The 10,465-nt window shown below is 41.5% G+C and overlaps 2 protein-coding genes and 1 non-coding gene across 5 annotated transcripts in view; all 3 read right to left on the bottom strand.

Moving 5' to 3' along the window:
• The window catches only part of cadm3 (cell adhesion molecule 3), an 80,626-nt gene extending 78,801 nt beyond the window's left edge, over nucleotides 1-1,825 (bottom strand). Inside the window, exons 1-2 of one of the 3 annotated variants that reach the window (XM_067452609.1) lie at nucleotides 1,616-1,825; nucleotides 128-319 (exon numbers count right to left, since the gene is read on the bottom strand). In XM_067452609.1, the coding sequence (XP_067308710.1) occupies nucleotides 128-248 (121 nt within the window). In that variant the 5' untranslated portion in view covers nucleotides 249-319; nucleotides 1,616-1,825. Of the gene's footprint in view, nucleotides 1-127; nucleotides 320-450; nucleotides 807-1,615 lie in introns of those variants that run through there. The other 2 variants (XM_067452611.1, XM_067452610.1) reach the window with 2 other exon arrangements.
• Nucleotides 1,826-4,479: 2,654 nt separating this feature from the next.
• On the bottom strand, nucleotides 4,480-4,553 carry trnar-ucu (transfer RNA arginine (anticodon UCU)). Its single transcript has one exon. It is a non-coding gene; the product is annotated as a tRNA-Arg (tRNA).
• Nucleotides 4,554-5,513: 960 nt separating this feature from the next.
• sdhc (succinate dehydrogenase complex, subunit C, integral membrane protein) lies at nucleotides 5,514-10,350 on the bottom strand. Its single transcript, XM_067452613.1, has 6 exons — nucleotides 10,272-10,350; nucleotides 9,571-9,630; nucleotides 9,381-9,482; nucleotides 9,175-9,236; nucleotides 7,940-8,103; nucleotides 5,514-6,831 (listed from the first exon to the last, which is right to left on the bottom strand). Exons 1-6 carry the CDS (start codon nucleotides 10,286-10,288, stop codon nucleotides 6,727-6,729), a joined length of 510 nt encoding a protein of 169 aa, XP_067308714.1. The 5' UTR covers nucleotides 10,289-10,350; the 3' UTR covers nucleotides 5,514-6,726.
• Nucleotides 10,351-10,465: the final 115 nt, after the last annotated feature.

Consider the following 10,465-nt stretch of genomic DNA (forward strand, 5'->3'; position numbering starts at 1 on the left):
TTCCGTTGGAGTTGAGAGGAGGGGGAGGCTCCTCTGTGCCCCACGAGCTTATTAACGGCTCTGTGATTCCCAGAAACAGAAAACATGAAGGGGGAGCAGGGGGAGTGTAGTGAGGGGGGTTTCTTACCAAAAACGTAGTTGCTCCGAACGGAGGTCGCGAGAAGCATCGTCAAGGCCGCGAGAGCCCTGAGAGCGGCCCGCTGGAATGACGGGAATGTCATACTCTGACGCGCGCGCATCCCGCTCATCCGTCCAGTACGTTAAACCCAATAGTCCTCTCGAGGCCAGGGGAAGTAGAGAAGCTCACTGGAAGCGCTGACTGGAAGAAAGGACACACACATACACACACTCATTAACTGACGGAGCGCGCCAATTGGTCGCATCGATGCTGAGCGCGCGCACACACACACACACACACACACACACACACACAAACATCACTTCACTCACGCGCTGCCCCAGTACTTCCATTAATCGTCTCGTGTCACTCGCCGTGTGTGGTGTGAGTGACGCAGTGATCGAAAACATTCCTTTCGTCACTCAGTAAACCAGAAAACGACTCCGAGTCGACAGCTACGTTAAAGCGAGCGCATGCCTGACAAGGATTGCGATTTTTAGAGTTCTGCCCCCGAAATCCTGCCGGTAGCCTTTAACACCGCTCTCATTATTCTCGTACTCTGACTGCTGCGCGCGTGAGGGGAAGGTGCACCTGTCGCCCGTTGAGAATTCAGCGCGCAGCCTGAAACGCGACCATGGCCACAGCCGCGTGCGCGCGCACTCACACAATAGTCCAGGTCGTTTGGTTGCTCTCTCTTGGTGCGCTTTTGTAAACTGTGCAAGTCGTAGCGTTGCCTGCGGGGCGGGCGAGCACGCAAAGATGCTCTGTATTGTTGTGCAACTAGGGAGGCAGGGACGGACAGTGGCTGTCAAACTGTGTGTGTGTGTGTGTGTGTGTGTGTGTGTGTGTGTGTCTGTAAATGTTCAGCGTAAGCAGCGAAGCCTCGCCTCATCGCGACTGTAGCGATGAGGTGATGATACCTGCTGCAATTGTATGACACGCGACCCGAAACGGAGCGACCCGCGCCGCGCCGCCTCCCTCACTCATCGGTTCTTTTCTCGCACTTCTCCTCTTTATTCCCTCCCTCCCTCTCCTCCTCTCTCCCGCTGAGTACCAGTCCCGTTCTCATCCGCGCAACCGGGACGCCCCACCGAACCAAGGAAAACAGTAGCAGGTGCACACACAGTCCGAGCTGAATGCGGGAGGAGCAGCAGGGATGCTAGTAAAGCTCGCGATTGGGAGGTGAGGGGAAACGCGAGGGGGCAAAGCAACCGTCGGCGCATTAACAGTGAACCTAAACACGCTTTAACATCAGCCCCCTTCCCTCATAGTTTAACACCTCCGAGCTCGCTGAACGGTTTTCTGCCCGGTGCGCCCGTCAGAAGAGACGCGCTCGGATGCAGGCGGCGCATTCCAGAGCACGAGCGTGCCCCTATTTACAAACCTGACAGGTGTCCCCCTCCCCCTCCCCCCATCTGTATAAGCGCCAGGACGCCAACAACAATAATACCCCTGCGTGTCTGTGAGCTCAAAAGGAGGGCAGATTACAATACGCACCGATATAAGCGCTCCTCGTGATGCCCGGTGGCTCCGTTGGTTCTGGGGGTGTTGGACCCGTCTATGCCTGCTGGCGCTCTCGCTAAGGTCCCAGTGGATCTGTCTGTCTTGGTTCTCGTTCCGCCCTCAGCTGTCTTCTTGTTTTTCTTGCCTTTTCCTCTCTCCACGGCTACCGTTCACTGCAGCAAAACAGTCTGTCTGAAAGCACGGAGAAAGGGAGGGAGAGGGAAGGAGGGAGGGAGGCGCGGGGGGTGGAGGGGGAGGGGTGGGTATTTTAATACGATTTGGCCGTACCATTTGGATAGAAGGGCTAGACCATACTGCCTAAGATAGATTATTTTTATTATTGCTGTTCTTGATAACATTCTTCGTCAGAAAATACAAATTCTATTCGTTTTTGACTACATATTAGACCAAATCAAACAAAACAATAAAGAACAATATAGAATAATTCATTAGGCTAAGCTTAAAATAGCCCATGTTGGTTTAACTTAAAGTTACCTATAGGCTAGTTGTTTTAAATTTTTGAGTTCAATAAAAAAAGAGTTTCTACAATGAATGAGATTTAACCAACAGACACTCAAAATATTATGTTAACTGACATTAATTATCTAAGTTGATCTGACAAAAGAAAAAAGTTGATGAAAATAGAGAAAATTACAAAAATAATTAGTTTGTTTGGATATTATGTTTAGCACCTTTGCAATAGTAGGCTATTACATTTAAAAAAAATATGATAGATGAATTGTAGACATGAAAAAGTACATTAAATTAGTTACTTTACATGTAAACACTTGAACTAACAGCGGAAAAACGGCTGCTAATCCTCAGAAAGTAGCCTACAATAGTGCAATTTATTAAAGAACCTATAACAGCCTATGAATGAATTAATGTTCAATAAATATATGTGGTCCTAAAACTATGCTTAATTGTGTTTATCCAAAAAACAATTTCTTTTCTTTTTTGATTTTGGGGTGAATTGTGAGCGAGAAAAAAATGTGCGGTTCCCCCTCACACAGGCTGGTGGCGGCGCGAGGTGTGGTCTTGTGAATAGAGTCCCCTCGCGAGTCGGGCTCTGGAGACCCCGCCGGCTGCTCGGGAGGCCCGCGCGAGAGGAGAGGAGAGATGGGAGGAGGGGAGGGCGTTGCGACTCGCGAGAGGATTTAAGGATTAGTTCTGCACGCGGATTACTCGCTGTGCGGTGCGGGGGACGCACGGGGTTAAACATGGACGACTGCACGAGAGGCAGATACCCCGAGAGAGCAGAGACTCGGTCACCGTGGCGGTGGCTCGAGCAGCCAACCGGAGCCTCGGGGCGGGACACTTCCGGCCCAAATAACTAAATACGTGTGTTTAATGTCACCAGCCCACATGTCTGTCGGCCTTTATTCATTTCACGGAGTGAATAAAGCATGACGCAGATTAGACAGTGGAAAATTAATCTCTTTATGCGGTAAATAAAAGATACAGTATGTTTGTAGTGTTATCGTCCCAGCTTGTGCACGGACGTCAACACTGTCTTCATCACTGATGCGCATGAGACAGTAGTTACATCTACTGGTCAGGAGACTGTACTGCGAGCATCCCGGTATTCCCAGAAAGCGCCCGGTTGCATCATTCCACAACGAAGTTCAGCCTATCGGATTGAGTGGATATTTACACAACAGTATTTCAGCCTGTGAAGTTCCGAACGGCGGACAGTTTCTAGTGTTTGGAAACAGAGCCCATGCCCATTTCATCATTTTATAGAGCCGCTGACGTCATTCTCCGCAGAGCTGTGACAGTCCACGCGGTCGAGCGCGCTCGCCCGTGACCTGCGCAATTCCTTTTTTTCGACGTGTGACTGTCCAGAAGCGCAGAAACCAACACCCTAGTTTCCCACCGGCCCGGGAGTAGACAGGGAGATAGGGATAATATGAGCAGAACGTCTCAATTATCAGTTTAATGACTGCTGAACATCTAAAATAAAATAAGCTGCATTAAAATGAGCCCTCGTATCTCCCTCTCACTCTCCCTCTCTAGGATACAAAATTGCCTTTGGAGAGGAAAGAGGAAAAAAGGTATGAACAAGGCAGGAAGGGCCAAAATCACATCTGAATTGCAAAATTGCAGAAAGAATTTCAGCGCAGGGTGAGAGGACGAAAATGAGTCTAAAGTGGATAAATGAATGACTGAGAAACTGGTGACCGTTCACACCTTCAATTCATGTAATGCATGACAGAGTGAAGGAGGGTTCCCTGAAAGAGGGTGTCCTGTGGAGTTTGATCAGGCAGTGCAGAAGTGAGATTCCTCTCTATTTCTATCCCATAATGACCAGGAAGAGCCAATCACACAGTTCGCTGGGAAATCAATAGGACACTGATGTCTCTCTCCATCTCTCTGGCAGGTTCTCATTCTCTCTCCACCTTTCTCTCTTCTTCTCACTAGTGCAATTCAGGATAATTCTCATGACTTTATTGGCAAGACCAAAGACAAGTATATTACAGCTGAACTGATTTAACCGGGCAAAGGGGACACTAATGCATCAAAAAAAGAAAAATTGCATTTTTTATTGTATTAGAAGTGTAGGATACAATCTGACTGTGTAGAGGGCGTTACCAAACCGTTCCATCTCTCTCCTTCCTAAAGCTGTTTTTTTACTATGGAAACATATGAGAGAGAAAGGCTTTTAAAATTGTATTTTTTAATGTTTATTAAAACAAAAATATTTATTGTTATGCATGTATAAAATAGTAGGATAACTAAAATAGTAGGGAAAAAATGTGATATGCATTGCTTTCTCTGAGATTAAGAGACGGGTGAGCATCACAATTATTATACGCATTAAAAAAAGCCATCATCCCATGATGGCGTCACTCTCGACTCATCTCTGCCGGGACTCGAACCCGGAGCCTCTGGATTAGAAGTCCAGCGCGCTATTCCATTGCGCCACAGAGACTGAGCCACATGATGCAGCGTAAAGTGAGGTCATATTCTGCATCACTACGCCATCCTGCAGCATCAGGACCAGCTATAGGCTTGTTCTGTAATTGCGTCGTGTCCCGCTAGGGGGCGCGCGCGCCCCTCTCGCTCTGAAGTCGTGGGCCAATAGACACCCGCCCTCAGCGCACGAAACCGAAATAATTATGGTTTATTTTTAAGAGTTCATAAAAACAACATTGTTCCATAAATCTCAGAAACTACATAACGTAACTATGATATTCACAATACTACCACAGTTCAAACACACTAATAATTTCACGAGCTTTACTTCTAGCAATCTGTGCCATTTTCTGGAAGAACAGAATAAGCACAATTCATCATCTAAATTAATAACTACCTGAAAAGCGTCGTTTTGTGTATCATCCCATGTCTATATATAGGCTATCGTTGTGTTAAATAGCATGCTAATTATTTGTGTGTTGCAAAAATAGCTTATAGCTTATCACTAAATCGCGTGCTCAGATCAGTTTATGGCAGGGTTTCAAGCTTTGTTTCGTCAATGACCACCAAATATGATATAGAAATATTAAAAACTATATAGTTTTTCAACAAACAAAATATATTGATTGTTTTTTATACTGTGGTAAAAGGAAAAAACACTTAGCTATTTTGTATTAAATTAGCAATGCCTTCTCTCCACCGATTGAATGTATGAACCTGAAGATAAACATTTTCCATGTATTAACTTGTACAGCACTTTACATAGTAAATATTGTTGCAAAGAAACTTTTTGAGAGAATTGTGCCATCCAACCCCCATGAGATAAAGGAAAAGTTTCATTAGATTTAACTATTGGCCATATAAGTTAAGTAATAGAAATGAACAATTACATGTTTTCTTTAACACACACACACACACACACACACACACACACACACACACACACACACACACACACACACACAGAGAGAGAGAGTGAGAGAGCAATAAATATAATTTTTTTATTTTCTGACCAGTCTTTATTAAGCAGGATAAAACAACAAGAATATAAAATGTGGTACATGTGTTAAAAATTACTGTTAAGCATTTAAGTAATATTTTTAGTTAACGTGATTACTTCGAAAGTCACACTAGGCTTATGTTTTTTCAGAGGACCCCTGGGGTCCCTACACCTCAGTTTAAAAAGACCATATAAACCAACCTGATGCGAGACTGACACTGAAAACTATTTGTTTATTCTTGACCACAAGTGAAAGGACATGCCTTCTAGTTTCAGATACCAATAAATAACTTCTCTCCGGTGTTTTAGTGAAGGGGAAGGGAAACGATGAGGGAACAGGTGCGTTAGTACTCCAGGATTGAGTTTTTCAATAAACATTCAGTGTAGTGATTGCATGTAGTCTGTAATCCAAAGCAGTCCATTTTACGACATTACCATTTAAATGAAAAAAGCCCACAGCCATCCTTGACATTATCATTCAGGTGAACAAGATTCCAGAAGAATAATGTAACCTGTGCAGCCAGACTTCAACATTAGGGTTTATTTAAATTATTAACATGATTTTAATCATGCTCTCTTATTATTGGTTACAACCCTATAATTACATCATGATGAGACAATAAATAAATGTTTAATATGCATTATCTTAAAACAGCATCACTATAGATGCAAGTGCTAGTGGAGAGAAACTTTATGTGGCTTCATACTATGAACAACTCTTTATGTCCAGTTATGACGGAAGGAAATCACACAAATGCATGAGACTCTGTCAGTTTTGGCAGATTACCGATTTGCTACGACCTTTTATTGTCCAGAGGTTTAATTTGTTAAGGGCCTTTGCTACCCAAAGTGATTTAATTTATCCCAAAACTGAGTGAAATCAATCACAGGTCAGCATTTTTGACCATACTGCAGTGACACAATTTAAAAAAAAGGCAAATGGTTTAGGAAATCTCAAAACAATTCCTGAATATTTCCATATGATTGCTGTAAAGTTCATTGCAAATGCCAATGTGCCATGCCTTCAGCTTCAAGGCATTTAACATGGGAAAAAAACACAGAATTTTTTTTTGTGTAGATATATATATTTTTTTATTTTTTATATTAATGAATTTGGTCCTTACAGACCATGGTTAGGACAGATAAACAAAATATCACCGCTTTAGCTCCACATCTCATGCCCAGGGATTTACATGGCAGCAAGACCAATTGATGTGAGAACAGTCAGAGCAATGACAACGTAGCCAGAACGATAGACTTCAGGAATCTTAAAACCCTTCCCAATATCCCATATCTGAAAGAAAGAGACAAAAAGAGAATCAAAGTATAATCGATAATTTAGGAAAAAGGAATGAATTGCATGATATACTAAATAATAAACCTAATTCTGCAGAGAACAGTCTCCCAAAAGGATAAATCATTATTCTGGTAATGAGTAAAGCATTGAATAGACATTAAAAATACACACTAAATAAAAATATACACTATCATTGAAAAGTCTGATGTCTGTAAGATTTTATTTTTTAAGGGATACTTCACCGCTTGTTCATATTAAACTATGTTATTCCCTTAACTAAAGCGAGTTGATACATACCTCTCTTGTCTCAGTGTGTGCACTTAATCGCTCTGACGCGCGGTCACATTCTGATAGCATTTAGCTTAGCCCACTGAGCCCAGTTCATTCACTATGATACCAAACAGAGATCAAGTTAGAAGTACCAAACACCTCCACGTTTCCCCTATTTAAATACAGTTACACGAATAGTTGAACAATCAAGTATGATGACATAAAATAAAACGTGCCGCTTTTCTAAGCGGATTAAAAAGGAGAACTATAATGTACGGCGGAATAGCACTTCTGAGAGTACTTCGACTCGGCTGGTGTTTGGTCGCTTCTAACTTGATCTCTGTTTGGTACCATAGTGAATGAACTGGGCTAAGCTAAATGCTATCAGAATGTCACCGCCCGACGAGCACTCAGACGAGAGAGGTATGTATCAACTCTTCTTAGTTAAGGGAATAGCATTGTTTAATATGAAAAAGCGGTGAATTACCCCTTTAAATTACTTTGAAAAAAAGGTTTCTTATGCTCATCAAAGTTGCATTTATTTGATCAAAAATACAGTAAAACCAGTAATACTGTGAAATATCATTACAGTATTTACAATATTTATTTTCAAAAACAAATGTATTTTCTTTACTGTCACTTTTGATCAATTCAACGCATCCTTGCTGAATGAAAGTATTGATTTCTTTAAAAAAAAAAATCTTACTGACCCCAAACTTGAAATATAGTCTAAATCTTAATTTTGTACTTCAGTAATTTATATTTGTGTGTGTGTGTGTGTGTGTGTGTGTGTGTGTGTGTGTGTGTGTGTGTGTGTGTGTGTGTGTGTGTTTACCAGATGACGGACACCATTGAAGGTGTGGAAAGCCACTGGGAAAGCCAGAGCAAACTTGCTGAAAGCAAGGAACTGGGGTCCAAAGGACATGGAGTGAATCAGATCAAGGTAATATGGGTAACTCTCTGGTAAAACCAACGCGGCAAGTGCAAACGCAGAGATTCCTGAGACAATAAGATTAACAACATTATTTAATATTAAAATGCAATCATTTAGTCCTGAACACAAAAAGAGTCTTAAAATGTCAGCAAGAATGAGAATTATATTTGTGTCAATGCCGGCGTATGATAACGTTCTGTCTAGTATTTTGTTCTACAAGCTAACTGCAGTTTTGTCGTCTGCTGCTTGAAATGCTCAAGATCTTTAACGTCGGTTGGATTATAATTGGCTGTCATGTTGTTATCGATCACTAGGTTCTGATTCCAACTATATCATTATAGCTGTGATGTGGACCTAGAACTAAAGGCTGTTCGAACCAAAGACGATAGCTATAATGGTAAAGTTTTAACTTTAGTGCAGTGGCCACTGTGGCTAGTGGGTTTCCAAAATGTACTAGCCAATCAGCATTTTCACTTTGACATCGATACCATGTTGGAAAACTATGAGAGGGTGATTTCTTTTTATAACTTATCCGTTAAAAATATATTAAGCCTGTCTGTTAGCCATCACGTCATCTCAGCTCCTCCCACATTCTGCCTCTTTTCCCATTTTAGATCATCCAGGAGTGACGTGTGGCCAAGATGGAAATGAAGCAAGTGAGTGAGGGGAGGCGGGTTTGTGTGTCAACTCGCTGTCAGAGAGATGAGAAAGCGCAGCTGGTATCGGGTATCTATTCTGCGCAAAATTTGTATTGGAAACGTTTCAGATATTTCAGTATCGATAAATCTATATTTTTGCACTTAGTTTATTATTTTAGATGCCTTTTTAAAAGACTACAAATGAAAAATGTACTGTATATTATACTGTGAATAAAATTCAACCCCCCAAAGTGGCTTGTGGGAGTTACTGCGTTACATGCCCACTTGTGAAATCCAGGAATACAATATCATCTGAACCACTTTTAGAATTATTTTTTCCAGCTGACGAAAAAAACAAAACATTGACACCCAATCAAAATCTACCTGAACTTAAAAAACCTCAAACATTTAAAACATCGGACGCACATAACGACAATGTTCTTGTTCTTGTGGGCCTTTTAGAGGCATCATCAAAAGCCAAGAATAAATTCTAGCTACCTGAACTTAGTCCCACGCCTGTTCCTCTATGTGAGATTGACAACATCATTGGGAGAGACCACCTGCAAACACCAAAGCCATTAAATTGATCACCTTTTTTGGACAGTTGGTTTATTCCATTCATAACTCATGACCACATTTTTTAAAACTAAAATCCTCACACGTACAATCCACACACTTCAAGAAGCAGATGTGGTAACACTCACTGGTAGATGCTTATATGTGGTGAGACAGGTCGGTTGAGTCGTGTGTTTTTTGTCCAAAACTTGTTCATTTCCTCTTTAGCTGTGGTCCCCATTGGAACAGCACTGGAAAACAAAGTGCAAAGGAGCTTTACAGCTTAATATGAATTCTTAATTTGACAATTTGTTAGGAAAAGGCAAAAACGATACTCACTGTCTGTAGAGTATGCCAAACTGTGACCGTGACGAACACAGACCCTGCCGGGCCACCGTCCTTAAGAATAGAAGTACAAACACAAACTGTGTTATAGTTAAAGCAGCTGGGTATTCTGTACATTATAAGCCATGTGCTGCATCCAGAAACATCCTAATTCATGTCGGTAAACACAACAAACAGCAAAGAATATAGGTAGCCGAACAGTTCATGGACCCCATTGACTTCCATAGTATGTTTGTCTCAAAATATATTCTTTTGTGTAGAGAAGAAAGAAATTCATACATGTTTTGAACAACTTGATGGTGAGTAAATGATGACAGTATTTTTAGATTTGACTATCCCTTTAATACAGAGAATTCTGGTGGCAAGGACATTGAAGACAGGATGAACAAAAACAACGTCATACAAGATTATTATTACTATAAAAGTAACTTGATGCTGAAAGAAAAGTAAACTGACTTTGAATAAAAAAACAGTAGGCAGTAAAATTGAATTGTCTATAAAGATTATAACAGAGCAAAGTACAGTGCAGTGTTGTTACATGTAATATACGTTATCAACAGCAAATCCTCAATATCACGGCTGTGAAACTGCCAGCTGATATGACAGCAAAAAGACCGTCACCACAATTAATTTAATCTCAAACAAAAGAAAAAGAAAAACTGTCAGATTTTTAAAAATAACATGTTCGTACTGACCTTAGAAGCAACGCCATGTTTTTGAGCTCGAGTGTTCGGATGTGACGTAGCCGGACGTAGATGTTGCGAACTTGATCACAAGCCACCGCCATTTTGGTAAGGTCAATACAAACCGTATGAGAGATCATTGCAAATAACACTGTACGGTTATGTAAATGTATATTCTTTTTTATATTTATAGTCGGGTTTAATAA

The sequence above is a fragment of the Pseudorasbora parva genome, chromosome 9, assembly GCF_024679245.1.
Source record: "Pseudorasbora parva isolate DD20220531a chromosome 9, ASM2467924v1, whole genome shotgun sequence".
NCBI classification, from domain to species: Eukaryota; Metazoa; Chordata; class Actinopteri; order Cypriniformes; family Gobionidae; genus Pseudorasbora; species Pseudorasbora parva.